This window comes from Chlorocebus sabaeus, chromosome X (genome assembly GCF_047675955.1).
Source record: "Chlorocebus sabaeus isolate Y175 chromosome X, mChlSab1.0.hap1, whole genome shotgun sequence".
NCBI classification, from domain to species: Eukaryota; Metazoa; Chordata; class Mammalia; order Primates; family Cercopithecidae; genus Chlorocebus; species Chlorocebus sabaeus.
The window spans coordinates 137,342,966-137,360,965 of record NC_132933.1 but is presented as its reverse complement, the minus strand read 5'-3'; the positions used below and the strand labels follow the sequence as shown (position 1 = coordinate 137,360,965).

The window sequence follows — 18,000 nt, the reverse complement described above, 5'->3', positions numbered from 1 at the left end:
TTTGATAAGGATGGATGCTTGGTTGAAAGTACTCGTGGGAGAATATTTTTATTTTGAAAAATTGAAAATTGCAAAGGAAAGAAAAGACAACTTTAGGGCATTTGGGGGTTGTGCTAGGTAATCTTTGATTTTGCTGAGAATTCTACTGAAGAGGAGGAAAATGTCAGGAGATTCTTGGTCACTTTCACTACTTGGTGATTTTGTTTTTCCTTTAAAGGCTGCTCGTAACTGCTTGGTGGACAGCGATCTCTGTGTGAAAGTATCTGACTTTGGAATGACAAGGTAAGCCAATTCCAAAAGGGCAACCAGTGAAAGGGGGATTTCCATTCACATTTGAACACCATCATAATTGAAGGCCTTGTGGGGATATAGAAGGTGCTCTGAACTGGGGGCTTAGAAACCTAAGTCCCTCCTATACTGCCTCTAACTACCTGTGAAACATGTTTCACCTCATTCCTTCGCTTATAAGATGGAATCGTTCTTCAGAAATTATCTGGAGTCACTTTTAGTTCCTTCAACAATCTGATACTTTCTATACTTCTAAATAAATTCCAGAAAGATCCTAAATTTAAATACAGTATGTTACAGCCACATTATTGGATGTTTAAAATTTCTTTTAAATTTTTTTATTTTTAATTTTTGTGAATACATAGTAGGTGTATATATTTATGGGGTACATGTGATGTTTTGATACAGGCATGCAATGTGAAATAATCACATCATGGAGAATGGGGTATCCAGCCCCTCAAGTACTTTGGAGTACTACTCAGCCATTAAAAAAGAACAGATAGATATTTATAATTTTTTAACTCAATCAAGGATCTGCTAGCTCTTTTTGTTTGTTATTTAAAAAAAAAAAAAAAAACCTGATGTTCAAATGGGTAGAGCATTCACACTAGGAAAGTTTTTGTTGTCACATCATTAGATTTTCTGCATCACAAAGTAAGGCACAAAACTAGACTCTGAGATTCTTTTGATGGGCATTTTACCACCACTTGATGATTTGGAACAATTATTTTGATTATGATAGTTTTTTAAAAGTCTTCTTTTACCTTTATCCTGAATCCTAATACTATTTAAGCCTCAGAGCAAATTTTCATAGTTTTACATAGAAAATGAAGACATATACATTGACCTTTCTATTCGACATTTATTGAGTGCCTACTGAATACCTCAGTCCTGCAGGAGATACTGATATGAATAGGATAGTCCCTGCCCTCAAAATGACCACAGTTGAGTCTAGAGGGTAAGTAGATATCCCTGACATTGAGACAAGATACAACTATAAAGTTGTGCTGACTCAACATGTAATTCTGAAGGTGAATAATGCATTTAAAAGAGATCTGAAGAGTTGACCAAGGCCAGGTTAATATTTAGCAAACATGGCCCTAAAATGCCATAGGAGGATCTGTTTTTTTAATGTCTTCTCCAAAATTCAGTATTAAGGGATGCTTTTCGACCCCTGTGGCATATACCATGGAAGATAAGGTAATTCCTCTGGGAGCCCCAAATATTGGCAAGATGTCCTTGTAGCTGTGTACTAGTTACCATCACTCCAACCACCATACACTGAGTCCCCTACACTGACACTCCAAACATGTAGCTTTCTCAAGGGCAAGAAAAAATAATCTGCTGACAGGTTCTTAAAGCAGGGAGAAGCTCCCAGGTCAAGGGAACTTTACTCTAAAAGCAGGAATATTGGCTGTTATGTCAGCATCCAGGGAACATGCTGTCACGTTCTCTGTAGCTTTGGAAAAGGGAGACAAGAGATCTTGCTCTGAGTAAGAGATCCTGGAAGCCATGTATCAGCCCTGTTGGTTATGAAGCTCTGTGGCCACATCAATTAGATGCCTGTGACTTCATTTGCTCCTACTAGCTTGAAGGAAGGTTTAAGCCACAAGCATCCCCAAACCAGGAGTGCCAGGGCAGTGTCTGGGTGTCTGGTAATGTCTGGGGAACTGAGGGGTTCTGGGGAGAAAAGTATGGAATGTACTGTATGTAATCCTATGAAAATGTAGTTTATTAATAATATTGTTAATATTTAGAATAATTATCTTCCCAATCAGCTGTTTTAAATTACAGTGAGATCTCTAAAACATTTGGTGTGTAAATTATATCCAAAATTCCAATTGCCATAACTCCTGTTGTTTTATTTTCTCTAATTAAGAGTCATTATGCGTTTGCTTTTGTTGTGATTTTTGTGGGCAAATATATGATGTCCTCTTTTATCAATACCATAAATAATATGTACTTATTATAGAAAAATAGCAGTAGTGTATAAAGTAAAAAGTAGAATTGTTAGCAGCAGTGAATCTATAAAGGTCTGCAGCAACTCAAATTCTTGCCTCCTCAAAGGAAAGGATTCGTCTGAGGGGCATAAGGCAGAGAGAGAGACTGAGGCAAGTTTTTGAGCAGGAGTGAGAGTTTATTAAAAAGTTTTAGAGCAGGAAGGAAAGGAAGTAAAGTGCACTTGGAAGAGGGCCAAGAGGGCTACTTGAGAGATCCAAAACTGCCCTGTTTGGTTCTTGACTTAGGGTTTCATACCTTGGCATAATTCCAAGGTTTGCATCTTTTCTCCCCTGATTCTTCCCTTGGGGTGAGCTGTCTGCATGAGCAGTAGCCTGCCAGCACTTGGGAAGGGCCGCACGCACGGTGTGTTTAGTTAGGTTGTGCTCATGCTCATTTGAGGCATTTTTCTTTTACCAGTTGGGTATTCCTAGAGGAATGTCATACACCAGTTAAACTCCATCATTTTGCCTCTTAGTGCGCATGTTTGACCCCAGTTGCCCAACTCCTGAGATCATATCAGGAAGCTGTTGATCATCAGCTTCAAGTATTTTCTATCTATTGGGAGACTGCCGTTCCCTGGCACCAGCTGTGACCAATTATTATTTTAGAGAGACGGTTAACAACTGCCTATTACCTGACGGTCACCTAACATTCCTGGGTTGGGGGTGGGGGACCTCTCCTGCCCTGCTCATGTCTGCCTAGCTACCTACTCTGACAGAATCCGTCCCTCATTTTCAGTGCTAGGAGTAACCACTGCTCAGATGTTTGGTGGGTATCCTTTCAGACCTCATTCTTAAGTGTATCCAATCATATACACAAATATGCACATTTACTATTTGTTCCCACACACAAAAAAGTGAAATCACATTATACACACTTGCTTTTGCGCATAACCATATACCATGAGCACCTTTTTAGTTTGGTAAAGAGTTATCTCATTTTTTAATGGCTACATGCTATTCGATTGTATTAGTGTGCCATAATATATTTAATTACTCCTCAACATTGGGAACATTAAGGTTGCTTTCATTTTATCATTATTACAAACAAAGAGTTTAGTGAACATCCTTCAATATGTATTTTGGTTTTGATATCTCCATAGGATATTTTTGTTCATCATTATTCATAACAGCAGAAGATGAGAAGCCATTTACCTGGTTAAACAAATTATGTTTAATTCCTTCCATAAGAAGAAATAATAAGAGGGAACAGTATTCAGCCATTAAACATGATGCTGCAGTAGAAATGTAACCATATGGGGAAATGCTCATGATATACCATTAAAGGAAAAATAAAAGCAAATCTCAATATAACAGAAACCCTATTTTATTCAACTTATATATGTGGGAAATAAGATCAGAAAGTACAAACGAAAATGTATTTGGAGTGATAGAATTACAGGTTATCTTTAGGGTGGGTTTCTGAGTAATTTTATTTTTGCTTTTTTGTGTTTTTCCATTTTTAAAAATTTTTTTATTTTTTATTATTATACTTTAAGTTCTAGGGTACATGTGCATAATGTGCAGGTTTGTTATATATGTATACTTGTATACTTGTGCCATGTTGGTGTGCTGCACCCATCAACTCGTCAGCACCCATCAACTCGTCATTTATATCAGGTATAACTCCCAATGCAATCCTTCCCCCCTGCCCCCTCCCCATAATAGGCCCCGGTGTGGGATGTTCCCCTTCCCGAGTCCAAGTGATCTCATTGTTCAGTTCCCACCTATGAGTGAGAACATGCGGTGTTTAGTTTTCTGTTCTTGCGATAGTTTGCTAAGAATGATGGTTTCCAGCTGCATCCATGTCCCTACAAAGGACACGAACTCATCCATTTTTATGACTGCATAGTATTCCATGGTGTATATGTGCCACATTTTCTTAATCCAGTCTGTCACTGATGGACATTTGGGTTGATTCCAAGTCTTTGCTATTGTGAATAGTGCTGCAATGAACATACGTGTGCATGTGTCTTTATAGCAGCATGATTTATAATCCTTTGGGTATATACCCAGTAATGGGATGGCTGGGTCATATGGTACTTCTAGTTCTAGATCCTTGAGGAATCGCCATACTGTTTTCCATAATGGTTGAACTAGTTTACAACCCCACCAACAGTGTAAAAGTGTTCCTATTTCTCCACACCCTCTCCTGTGTTTTTCTATATTTACCAAACATTTTACATTGAGGTTTTGCTATATTCAGTTAGATATTATTTTTTAAATGCTGACAAACCATAAGCAGCCTCCAGCTAAGCCCACACATTGAAAGGAAGCAAAAGTTCCAGAAAACTGAGGCAATCGACTGAGACTCTGGGTAGCTTCTGTGTCCTTTATCAGCCTGTACCACCACGGCTTAAGGTCTGTGTTGATGTGTTTTCCCTCGCAGGTATGTTCTTGATGACCAGTATGTCAGTTCAGTTGGAACAAAGTTTCCAGTCAAGTGGTCAGCTCCAGAGGTGTTTCATTACTTCAAATACAGCAGCAAGTCAGACGTATGGGCATTTGGTAAGGATATGGCCACATACGATCTGGTCCTGTTTCGTAAACTGACTTCCACAACAGGAAACCACAAGAGTAGCAACGTTCATTTTAAAAGGGGCCTTGAACACTTAAAAAGTTACACATATACCCTGAGACAAGCAAGCGGTTGAAGAAGGTGATTTATTTTCTTGGGTTTGGTATTAGGATGTCTTCTACATATTTTGTAATTTACATCCTGCTAGCACTTTTTCATAAAATCAAAGGGGATAAATCTACTCAGAGGTTGAGGTGGAAGGATTGTTTGAGCCCAGGAGTTCAAGTCTAGCCGGGGCAACACAGTTAAGACCCTGTCTTTAGAAACATCAAAGGGGATGAAAGTTTTTCCAGTGAAGATTTCAAATAGTTTTTTAAAAGGAGTCATTGAAAGCTAAATCTGAGTTTTTGCTAAGCCCAAAAAGTTGAAAAGACATCTATTTTCTGCATGAAAATAATGTGATAGCCATTCCCTTCTGCACTGACCAATTCTTAGTGTAAATACCACACATGACTTGGTAGTTTCCTTGACTCGTGCCTAGTTTCAAGCAGTCTCCTCTCTGTTAAAATTTATATTTTAGATTGGGATTGGCAAACCACAGCCCAGGACCAGGTCAGTTGGTTTTTGTAAATAAAGTTTTATTGGAACACAGTCATGCCCATTCATTTATGTATTGTCTATGGCTCATTTTATGCTACAACAGCAGAGTAGAGTACTTGCCACAGATACTGCATGTCCCAAAAGGTCTAAAATGCTATGTGGCCCTTTATAGGGTAAGTTTGCTGACTCTTACTTTACTAAAATATCTATATTAAAATTTAGTAAAGGTCATTAGAAAAGGGAAACAATTCTTAAATTGTGACTACATTTTCTGATATTTTTTCTATGTTGTGAGAATATCAAGGCTATTTTCAATCACTGTCGGATGGACCCAGGAGAAATAATCCAAATGTGACTGAGACTTATTTCGTGCCTTAGTTCATAAGTGTAATTTGATTTACTGCTTGTCACCTACAAGATTGCCTTTGAAAAGGGGAAAATTTAGTCATTTATTTCTCTATGTGACACAATTTTTAAAACTATTCCCTTTGTAAAAGTGGCATTGTTCGTTGTTAAAAAAAAAAAGGAAAAAGAAAAAAGATAATCAAACACACATAGAAAAAGAAAAAAAAATCACAAAGATAGCATTTTGGTGAATACTTGATGCCATGTTGTGCTGATTAACTTTTGTACCTTGTTGTCAAAATTAGTTTTGAGGCTGGGTGCAGTGGCTCACGCCTGTAATCCCAACACTTCAAGAAGCTGAGGCGGGCGGATCACTTGAGGCCAGGAGTTCAAGACCAGCCCAGCCAACAAGGCAAAAACTTGTCTCTACCAAAAACACAAAAATTAGTCGGGCGTGGTGGTGCATGCCTGTAACCCCAGCTACTTGAGAGGCTGAGTCACGGGAATCACTTAAACCTGGGAGGCAGAGGTTACAATGAGCTGAGATTGTGCCACTGTACTCCAGCCTTGGCGACACAGCAAGAGACTGTCTTAAAAAAAAAAAAAAAGTTTTGATAATCATGCATCAATTATAAATGATGCCAAAAAATCAGTGCCCTTATTTAATAATTACAGCTTGTTTTTGACCAAAAAATAGTATTACCCAGCTTGATTATTTACTGTATGCCATAGAAGTTGGCCCCAGATATTTTCCAGCTGTTTATAAACACTAAATTCATTCTTAAACCGTATATCCCAGTGAGGATACCCAAAATGAATCAAGGCCTCTGATAGCAATTCCCAAAAAAGAACCCCACAGATAGTTTGAAATAAGTGTGTAGCCTTCAAAAGAGAAAGTTATGAGGAAACTGCATTCTTTTGGATGGTTGTTTTAGATTGTGTGTTTTAAAAGAAAAAAGCAGCCATAAATTTTGTAAGGTTGCTTTATTATAAATATTTGAAAGTAGCTGATTGTTGAAATGTTCTGACCTTGGCCAGCACAGCACAATTGCCACCATTTAGAGAGCACTTGAAACATCTCAGTGCTCTTTTAAATGCTCTATGTGTTTTATCCTATTTCATCCTCACAGCAAGTCCATGAGGTGCAAATACGCCACTTTATAGACAGAGAACCTGAGGCTGAGAGGGGTTGGGGGGAGAAACTCATCCTGCCTGTAAGTGACAGAAGTCAACTTCAAAGGCCATGTCTAACTGACCCCAAATGCCACCCTCCTGGCCACCATGACCAGAACCGAGATTTCTTAACCTGGGGACTGCAGTTTCCTGGATGAGTTTTGGGGGACTGTGAACATCCTGAAACTGAACACAAAAAAAATGCTATGTATTCACTTTTCCAAAAGGCGGCCAGTGGCTTTCATCGGATTCCCAAAAGGGCCCCGACCCATATAAGATTAGGAGCCACTGCAGCAATAGAAAGGAGAATGTTGTCAATGACTTTCTCTTGAAATTTCCACCGAAAGGTAATCTGATTGTGCAATGAAATTGTTGCACGCAGCTGCCAAAGCAGAGAGACAGAAGGGTGGGGACATCAACCACTCATTCATAAGGGTTGGGGCAGGGGCTCACTACACAGGTAGTTGTAGTGAGGCTGTGTGAGGCTGAATGAAATCTCAGCCACTTCCCAGGAGTAGCTCAAGAATTATGTCTTGGCCCCAAGTGGTTCCTCTGTGGCTGCCCTTGCCATTCACCCATTTTCCAGCAAGCACAGATGTACAGGTATCAGGGAACATGGGGAAGAATCCCCAGGCTCCAGAAGCGATGGCACGGGCTCACCTTCCAAGCTCTGCTCATTTCGCTGGGACTCGTTTCCCTGGGATCCCTCGCTCTGACCCATAGCCTTCCTGACCTGTTGTGTGAAAGTCACTCCACAAACCCTGTACTTTCTGATAACGGCTCTCTTCCTTTTGTATCTGGGCCACCTCTTGGTGCGGTGCAGGGATCCTGATGTGGGAGGTGTTCAGCCTGGGGAAGCAGCCCTATGACTTGTATGACAACTCCCAGGTGGTTCTGAAGGTCTCCCAGGGCCACAGGCTCTACCGGCCCCACCTGGCATCGGACACCATCTACCAGATCATGTACAGCTGCTGGCACGAGGCAAGTGTATCCTCTGGGTGGGCTGGAAGGGGTCTCAGGCACATTCAGGGTGATTACTGCATCACCACTGTGACGAAGCTTTTTTGAGGGAAAGCACCTGGCACAGAGCAGGAGAAAATGGCTCTCAGCCCCTGCCCTAAAATGTTTGTAATCTAAAACATGCAGGTGCCAAACAATGTACTGAACAACTTCTATCCAGCAGTGTTCTAAGAACACTATAAATATTAACTTACTTATGCATCAGGAAACACACTGAGGTAAGTATTATCATTGCTAAAACTAACAGAAGAGTAAACAAAGACTCAGAAAGGTGAAGTGACTTGCCCAAGGTCACATAGCTAGTAAGAGGTAGGCTGGCTAGTGCCAGGGTCCCTGTTCTTAACTGCAACACTATGGAGCTCCTCAAGTAGAACATGAGTAGCAGGAAACATCTAACCACACGTAGAGAACACATAATGGACACTATCCCATCTTCTCTCCCCTGCCTCCCAAACACTGAATAAAAGCATTCCATTCAGGTAGAAGATAAGGGTATCTTATGGGGAAGACATGGAGCTGAAGTTTCAGGGGATTAATTTGCAAAGCATCCACTAACTTCATAGAACTAATGGAGGTTGTTAAGGAAGTATGAGCTCCATGTGTGCCCTTACTGAACTCAAAGTCTTTATACACACACACACACACACACACACACACACACACACACACACAACAATGGGACTGAAAACACCTAGCAGTTTATAATTATGTGCCAGAATTAGAAAGACAAGGTTTTTACCATAACTTTCAATGGCAAAAAACATGATTACTTTTGCACCAATCTAACACAAGAAGAGCTCAGAGGAAAGAGAAACCAGCTTCCTGAGATAAAGCAGCTTCTTGAATGCATTGGTACCTGAGCTGAAGCAGGAAATCTCTACGAAATGGCCTAAGTGTGTGAGTGGAGACATTGTAAAAGGGTGTCCAGGTGAGAACAGCACAAGCAAAGGTGTGGCGGCAGGAACGAGCGTGGCATGCTAGGTTGGTGCTATCGTTGGAAGGGCTGGAGATAAGTTTGGAAGAGTAGGTCTGGTTCAGGTTCTACAAGGTGAATAACAAGGAGACAAGTGCGAGTTTTGGTTGTTATAGGCAATGAGGAGCCACTGAAGACTTCTGAGCAGTAACATGATAAAAGGAGGCTTTTGACAACATTAATCTAAGAGCCCATGTTCATAATCATTATATGGTACTTCCTCAATGACAAAGGGCCTAATGCTCCATTCATTCATTCACTAGTAAAAGGCAAATTGGTGTAATGGTTAAGCCTATGGGTTCTCGCATCAGAATACCTGGGTTGAATCCTGTCTTGATCACTTACTAATTATATGATCTTGTGCTTCACTGTACTGTAATACTTACCTGTAATGTAATACTTACCTCAGGATTTTTGTGTGGATTGAATGAATTAACATTATAAAGTCCTTAGGACAGTGCCTGGTACACAGTTCTGTTTGTTATTAATATTGTGTGTGTATATATATATATATATATTTACAAAGCACCTATGCACCAGGCAGTATGCTTGGTGCTAAGAATAAATTGTCGCACACAACTTAAATAGTTTCTAATCTCTTGTACTGGAGCCTAGAGTCCCACTTTGGAAGAGCTACTGATTGCATCACATAACAATATTTTTTGTTTAGCCTTAAATTATCGCCTGGAATATAAGCACTCTGTAATTTCCCACCCTATGGCATTTGAAACAGTATATAAGATTTCCCCACCTTTTTCTTCCCCAAATGTTGACTATGGAAACCATGGATATGGATAGGGATATGCAGACTACAGTGGCCAACAGAGCACTTATGGCAAGGCATCTCGAGGGGGTGGCAATCACCAAAACAATTACCAGCCATACTAAAGGAGAACATTGGAGAAAATAGGATGAGATGTTAAAGTAAGCCATCTTGCAGGACGACATTGAAGATTGGTCTTCTGTTGATCTAAGATTATTACTTTGTAAAAGACTTTCTAGTGTACAAGACACAGTTGTGTCCAACTGTATATAGCTGCCAATTAGTTTTCTTTGTTTTTACTTTGTCCTTTGCTATCTGTGTGGACTCAATGTGGATTTGTTTATACACATTTTATTTGTATGATTTCATGTTAAACTTCAAATAAATGCTTCCTTATGTGATTGCTTTTCTGCATCAGGTACTACCTAGCTCTATAAAAATGTAATTTAAAATAAATAATAATTAAGGCACAGTTGATTTTGTAGAGAGTATTGGTCCATAGGGAGAAACTGTGGTCCTTTATAAAGAGCCAGCCAGGGTCACCCTCTTCCCCAATTTCTAGATGTATTCTATGCTCTTAAGGTTTCATCTTCTGCCTGTTAACTGAGGTTTCTACCACACTTTTGAATAATGTTCTTTCCCCTGTGGTTATCTGAAGACTGTCCTGAGAGGAAGATGTAAGTGTTGTGATTAATAGGAACTTTCTAGTAGACCATGTCTTTTTTCTTTTTTCTATCAGGTTTTAAAGATCTCTTTACAAATTAGGGAGAGTAATACTTTAAGTTATCAGCTTTATTTGATTGAGGGTGGGTGGGTTTTTTTTTTTTTTTTTTTTTGACCATGCAGAAGTTTTTCTTAATATCACTGAATATATCAATATTTGTTTTTATTGCTTCTGGAAATTGTCATAGATAGGCTTTCTCATGCCCAAATTATAATGACTTTTACCCAGATTTTCCTCTAGTACTTTTATGATTGCATTATTTTCCATTTATGTTTCCAATATAGTTTGTGTTTGTTATGGTATATGGTATCAAATATGGCTCCAAATATGTAATCTTATGTGACTATTCTGTTGTTGTCAGCCCTATTTATTAAAAGACCATCTTATCACCAGGAATGAGATACCACCTTAATGGTGGTGAAATGCCACCCTAATATTATACTACATTTCCATATGTACTTGAATCTATTTGGAGACTTCCTCTTCTGTTCTTTGGTCTCTTTGTTCATGTGCTAGCACCACGCTGCTCTGATTCTATAGAGACTTTATAATATGTCTGAATACTAGGTAGGCTAGCAGCCCTCATTGCTCACCTTACTTTATAATTTCTTTGCCATTTTTACATATTTTTTAATTCTATAAAGAATCAATTTGTTTAGCTTGAAACAAACTCATTCATATTTTTGAGGAGACTGTATTTAGTTTGTATTTTAAGTTGGAAAATTTGACATCTTTATGATACTGACTTCTCCTAGTCTAGGACGAAGGAAGTTTTTATTTTTGTTTTTGTTTGTTTGGTTGGTTGGCTGGTTTTTTTTTAGACAGAGTCTTGCTCTATCACTCAGGCTGGAGTGCAGTGGTATGATCTAGGCTTACTGCAACCTCCACCTTCCAGGCTTAAGTGATTTTCATGTCCCAACCTCCCAAGTAGCTTGGACTACAGTTGTGTACAACCACAGCTGGCTAATATTTGTATTTTTAGTAGAGACAGGGTTTCACCATGTTGGTTAGGATGGTCTCGAACTCCTGGCCTCAAGTGATCCGCCCACCTCAGCCTCACAAAGTGCTGGGATTACAGGCATGAGCCACTGTGCCTGGCCAGGGATGCTTTTTTCTATAGTCAAGTCTACATTTGCATTTTTCATCAGTGTTTTAAAGTCGTCCTCATTTTAGAGGGGGAGACGTTTTAGTGTTTTATTTTGGTAGTGTTGTTATTATAAATGGGGTTTCCTCTTCCATGATAACTTCTAAGTGGTTACTGTAGGTACATGGGAAGGCTATTGATTTTGTATGTTAATTTTATATCCTGCTGTCCTAGTGAATTCCTTTATTCTTTAAGTTGATTCTAACATTGATAATCTCAGATTTTCCAGGTACACACTAAAATGCTTGCAAATAAAAGAGACTTTTTCTTTTCCAATTATCAGAGCTCTAATTGTTTTGCATTGGTTAACACCTTCAACATAACGTTAAGAGTGGTTATTATAGTGAGCGTCCTTGCCTTATTTCTGACCTCAATTGAAATGTCTATTGTGTTTCCACATTTTAAAAGTTGCTAGCTTTAGGACTTAGGTGTAAATATTTTATATATTTTATCTTTGATCATAACTTTCATCATCTAAAACACTGGGTTTTTTTGTTGTTTTTGTTTAGCTTCCAGAAAAGCGTCCCACATTTCAGCAACTCCTGTCTTCCATTGAACCACTTCGGGAAAAAGACAAGCCTTGAAGAAGAAACTAGGAGTGCTGATAAGAATGAATATAGATGTTGGCCAGCATTTTCATTCATTTTAAGGAAAGTAGCAAGGCATAATGTAATTTAGCTAGTTTTTAATAGTGTTCTCTGTATTGTATATTATTTAGAAATGAACAAGGCAGGAAACAAAAGATTTCCTTGAAATTTAGATCAAATCAGTAATTTTGTTTATGCTGCTCCTGATATAACACTTTCCAGCCTATAGCAGAAGCACATTTTCAGATTGCAATATAGAGACTGCGTTCATGTGTAAAGACTGGGCAGAATTGAAAAATTACTTATTGGATAGTCATTCTTTTCTTTATATTGTCACTGTCACAACAATTAAATATACTACCAAGTACAGAAATGTGGACATTTGTCTTCATATTTCAATGTTTTCAAACTTCAGTAGGCATGATGATAATCAAATGCAGAGTTTATGAAAAGATTCCTAGAAACTACCTCCATAAAACCTGGCGGAGGAGGTCTGAGTGCAGCCTGTGAATTTGTATTTTTAGCAAACTCCCAGATGTTACTGAAGCAGTTGCTCTGAACTGCCCTAGGGGACCTCATTACATGGTGGGGTATCATGAGGTGGTCCATTATTCAATCCAAATGGCACAATTCTCTCCTAATATCCAGATTAGTACAATGACTCTTAATGTCATGTATAAAACTAAAGTTAAATAATAGCAAATAATATATTAAATATGTTGCACATAAAGCAAGTTTTTTAAGATGCTAAGGTATGATTTCTAGAATTAATTACATTGTTGCTTTCTAATCATTTTAAATCCTTGAGTTTGGGGATCTGGGGCTTCTGGCTAGTTTGAAAACTGAAGTTATCAGTCTGCTATCTTAACATAAAAATACAGAAGTACTATTTTAGCTTCTCATGCCTATTACTAAATAGTATTTCAGCTTTAAAACTGCACCTGGGGATGCCCTTCTTCACGGCCTGCTACTGAACTCACTGGTTTTAACCTCTTTCCGAGTATTCCCTTGTCTTTTCTATAACGTCAAGAAGGGAGAGACCGATTCTGTAGAGGGCACCATTACAATGAAGAGACACCCCAATTATATATACCCTGCTGCTATTTTCCAGAGATCAGTCAATAATCTCTCAGAGACGTTTATATCCTCTCTCATCCCACTCTGTCCTTCAGCCACCAGCTAGTTTCAATGCTCCCTCTTGCTTATTTGTTTCTTCACATTTCATTAATAATTCCTTCATTTCAACAGAGAATTGACACTCGTTAAGTCTTCTATTTTTTACAGAGGCACACAAATCTCAATTTATAATGAAATGTAACTCAAAATAATCACTAGGGCATTTGTATATTTTATTTTTGTAGTTTTTTTTTTTTTGGTAGTATTGACTGTATGCTAGGTTCTTTCCTACCCAAGAGAAAAGAAAGACCAGGTGACCCAAACCCTCTGTCTCAATGGACCCACTGTCCGATGGGGGTGCCAGCCTTTCCTGCACCACAGACTGTTTCCCCACTCAGAGGATGAGCTCATGCACAAGCTGGGTCTTTCTGGTCTCCCTCTTGAAGATTTTTTTCCTCTCTTCTTCTTATTTTTGTATATTTACCTTTTAAAAATAATCCTCTTTATAACAAAATACACGCTTGTGGCAAAAATTCAAACAATACAGAATTGTTTACTATGAAAAGAGGCCAAAGCCCTGCTTAGAAGCCTAGCTGCAAAAATCAAGTCAGGCAACAATGTAAGGTACCACTAGAGGTTTATCAGAAAACAAGTCCAGTGATGCTAGGAGGAGCCAAGTAAAAGAACACTATTCATAGTATTTCAAACATGCATAATGATTTTTTTAATGCCGTATAACTGTGTTTAGTGGTGATATCCAGAATTTATTATTGTTATCTTAAACCAAGAGTCTGCCTATGCTCTTTTGGCAGTGAAGAAAAAGGAAGACTATGTGGTAAGAAACGTTCCCAAAGGGCAGGCTGCAGAGCAAGTTCCGATAAGTCACTTGCTAGGTAAAATCCAACAGATGCTCCCCAGTCTTGCTGAGCATTTTCTGACCTGCCAGAAGTCAAACACAAAGTCAAGAGGGTCTGGCAAAACTCACCTCACATCTACTTGAGTTCATTAAGATTCCAACACAGTAGATTTAGCAAGTTGAGTTTCTCAGTTTTTATTCTATCTTGGGAGTGGGTTTATGAGGAAGAGAGATTGGACTTACGGCCCCATCTTTACCTAAATGTGGAGGGAGGAGGGTCTTAAATGAGGAAGAATAGTTCACTGAGAGACACCAGAGAAAAGGAAGCTAGCACCTGCCCTTTCTGGCCTGATCACTATGTTTCTCTGGTCTGTGAGCTCCACAATGGCCCTTTTGCATTTGCAGTTTCATTTAATCCTTGCTTCCTTATAGCCCAGGGTTTGGCGAAGTTTGTTTGTAAAGGGCTTTGTGGGCCATGCCGTCTCTACTTCAACTACTCAGTTCTGCTCCGTAGCATGAAAGCAGCTCTAGACAATATGAAAATGAATGGGTGTGGCTGGATTTCAATAAAACTTTATTTATGGACACTGAAATTTGAATTTCATATCATTTTCATTTATCATGAAATCTTAATTTTTTTCGACCACTTAAAAATGTAAAAATCACTCTTAGTTCACAGACCAGACAAAAACAGGTGGTGGGGTGGCCGGGTGCAATGACTCACGCCTGTAATCTCAGCACTTTGGGAGGCCAAGTCAGGCAGATCACCTTGGTCAGGAGTTGGAGACCAGCCTGGTCAAATGGTGAAACCCCATCTCTACTAAAAACTACAAAAAATTAGCTGGGTGTGGTGGCACACACCTGTAGTCCCAGCTACTCGGGAGGCTGAGGCAGGAGAATCACTTGAACCTGGGAGGCAGAGGTTGCAGTGAGCCGAGATTATGCCACTGCACTCCAGCCTGGGTGACAGAGCAAGACTCCGTCTCAAAACAGAACAGAACAAAACAAAACAACCCAAAAAAGGTGGTGGGCAGGATTTGGCCCATGGGTCATTGTTTGCCAACTTCCATCCTAGGCCCAGGCACCGGTCCCTCTTTGTAGTGTCTCCATCCTTTCAGAGGGTGCTCCTACCCAGGAAAAGGACCACAAGCTTTACCCGGTGGGCACAGTGAGGACTGTTCTAGAGAAAACCCCAAAATTAAGTTATGGAAATAAGCAGGTTTTTCTTTCTGTGTTACAGTTGGACACTATGTGACATGCACATGGGTCCTTTGCCATGTCTGGGGAGGCTCTTTTGAAGGTGTTAGATGATGAAAGTGGTTCCTGCAGAAATTATTCTTGCACTGTGTTGAAGCAAGACAAGGACTGAGAACTTCATAAAGACCATGTGGCAACTACAAAGGATGTTTAGATAGCAGTAGCTTGAAAGAAGATTTTCATGATATATTAGAGAAGATGGGACATATGCAAGATAAAAGAAAAAAACTGTCTATGAAATGGTTGCTTTGCCAAGGAGTAAATTATGCTGTGGGCCCAATGAATGGCAGGATGATGCAGATGGCGATATGAAATGTTGATTGTATCTCACAAAATAACAAAGAACTCTATCTCTGCTACCTGGGTATCAGATAATTAAGACATCAAAGAGCCTCAAATGATCCTTATTTTGAGGCTATTTTATAGATTATGAAAGTCATCTTCCCCTGACTTGGCTAATTGATCCACCATTACCACAGAGAATTTATGAAGTACAGTCATTCTAACACTATGCTGGTCACCATACAGAATGAGTTAATGGGTAGAGTTTGGATATGTTAACCTATTTAATCTAGTTTTAATCAATCTTCAGGTATCTAAGAAATTCTGTGCTCACACTGGGATAGTGACTGTGAGAAATATAAAAGCAGCATCAGGTTTGGTTCCCAACCTGGTGGTGTATACACTCTGTACACAACTTTTTTGGGACTAATTTTACAATTGCTTTCTACAATAAAGCGATCTGAGAATTTGCAATATATCACGAGACATTTGGGAGGTCAGGAGCCCCAGACACACAGATGATAACTTTGTTCATAGAAGTGAAAAGCAGACAAAATGTAAAGAAGCCCCAGCACATAAGTAAGCATAAGGAATGTGCAAATGTAGCATTTATTGAGTGTCTGCTTTGTGCTCAGCACTACTCAAACACTGTGGGCAAATACAAAAGATTTAAGAGACTGGATACCCACTTCAGAGGGTGAACATACAGTTGGAATTTCCATTCACTCCACAGTTAGAGAACAGTGGAAATGAGTTTCTATCAGGCATGCTCTGGGAGCTCACGGAGGCCCCTGGCGCTAGTTTTGTGTTGTCAGGGAGATGTTGATCAAGCAGCTTGGAAGTGAAAAAGCAATGTCCTCTACCTGTTCCCTGGATTCTTCTCTCTTTAGACCTGTCACCTCGAAGAAAGCGTGATCTATTCCAAACATCACTGTAGGCAAATCACCATAGTACTTGGATTAAGTTAATGTGAAGAAAGCATGTCATCCTTGACAATGGATTAAATGAAAGTGAACTAGTGCATGCCATTCTCAATCCTTGCAGCTGCACTGATTCCCAGGCACTCTCCTTACAAGTGATCCATCCATATTCCATACAAGGTCGAATACTTGCTCCCATGATATATGCTTGTTTTCAACTTCAGAAATTCAACAGACATTTACATTTCGATTATCCCTGAACAGCCTGTGAGACCAAATACACACTTTCCCTAATACACTCTAATACAAAATCCTTACTAGGAAACAGAATAGAAGTCAAATCCAGAGACAGAAATAAATACTGAAAGCAATGTCAATGAAGATGCTCTCTCCTTGACCATGTTGTCTTTGGACAATTTTTTTCTGAACAGATTCATAGTTTTGACATTTAATGATATCTTTATCATCTCATATGTTCTATACCATGAAATTAACATTTACCTACAACAAAATCACCTGAAGAGGAAAAACATAGATTTTTCTAAAAGGAGGTCTGAACATCATCAGTGTTTTGGAATCCTGGATTATTTTCTCCTTTGCTAATATCGATGGAGGCATAAGGATTTTCTTCACTTCTTGCTTGATTTTTCCTGTTAAATAGAGCAAGGTTGCCTTAATATACCTATGTTAAAATCAATCGGATCGATGAAGATCAAAAAGTTTGAGGGTACTCTGTGTTAAGGAAGCTGGGTGGGAGGAACAGGAAGTTTCATAAACTATTGATGTGAGTATAAATTGGTACAGCCGCTATTGAGGGCAATGTGGCAATATTGATCAAAATCAGCAATTGCACGTGTGCTTTGCCGCAGTTTTCCTGCTGCTAGGATTCATCTTACGGGTATATTGGCACACACAGGAAATTACCTATATGAAGCCATCACAACTCTTTTTAAAGTAAACACAAATATTTGGAAACAACATAAAAGTTCATTAATAGATGACTGTTTAACAAAATTACAATCCATTTGTGAAGTGGGAAATTATACTGCCAGAAAAAAGGAGAAGTTTTTTGTGCAACTAATGTGTAATGATCTCTAAAACACATTAAGTGGGCTGGGTGTGGTGGATCACACCTATATAAATAAAAATTTTAAAAAACCATTAAGTGGAAAACAAAATATGCAGAACATTATTTATAGCCTGCTAACATTCGTATACTAAAAAATAAGATATACATATGCACATATACACATATATACACTAAAAAAGTATATATTTGTATACTAAAAAGGAGATATATATATATATATCCGAGAAAAAAGAAAAAAAGACTATATATATATAACTCTCTCTATCTCTCTCTCTCTATATATATATGTGTGTGTGTGTGTCTGTGTGTGTGTGTGTGCACGTGTGTGTGTATCTCCAAGGAAC

General features: G+C 38.9%; 2 protein-coding genes across 2 annotated transcripts in view; one reads left to right on the top strand and one right to left on the bottom strand.

Moving 5' to 3' along the window:
• BMX (BMX non-receptor tyrosine kinase) overlaps positions 1-12,487 on the top strand; it is a 54,721-nt gene extending 42,234 nt beyond the window's left edge. Inside the window, exons 16-19 of the mRNA XM_007991107.3 lie at positions 218-282; positions 4,678-4,796; positions 7,748-7,905; positions 12,058-12,487. Coding sequence (XP_007989298.3) covers positions 218-282; positions 4,678-4,796; positions 7,748-7,905; positions 12,058-12,132 — 417 coding nt within the window. The 3' untranslated portion in view covers positions 12,133-12,487. The remainder of the gene's footprint in view (positions 1-217; positions 283-4,677; positions 4,797-7,747; positions 7,906-12,057) is intronic.
• A 3,749-nt stretch (positions 12,488-16,236) lies between these two features.
• Positions 16,237-18,000, bottom strand: part of ACE2 (angiotensin converting enzyme 2) — a 45,619-nt gene continuing 43,855 nt past the window's right edge. Inside the window, exon 19 of the mRNA XM_037986357.2 lies at positions 16,237-17,216. Within this exon, the coding sequence (XP_037842285.1) occupies positions 17,108-17,216 (109 nt within the window). The 3' untranslated portion in view covers positions 16,237-17,107. The remainder of the gene's footprint in view (positions 17,217-18,000) is intronic.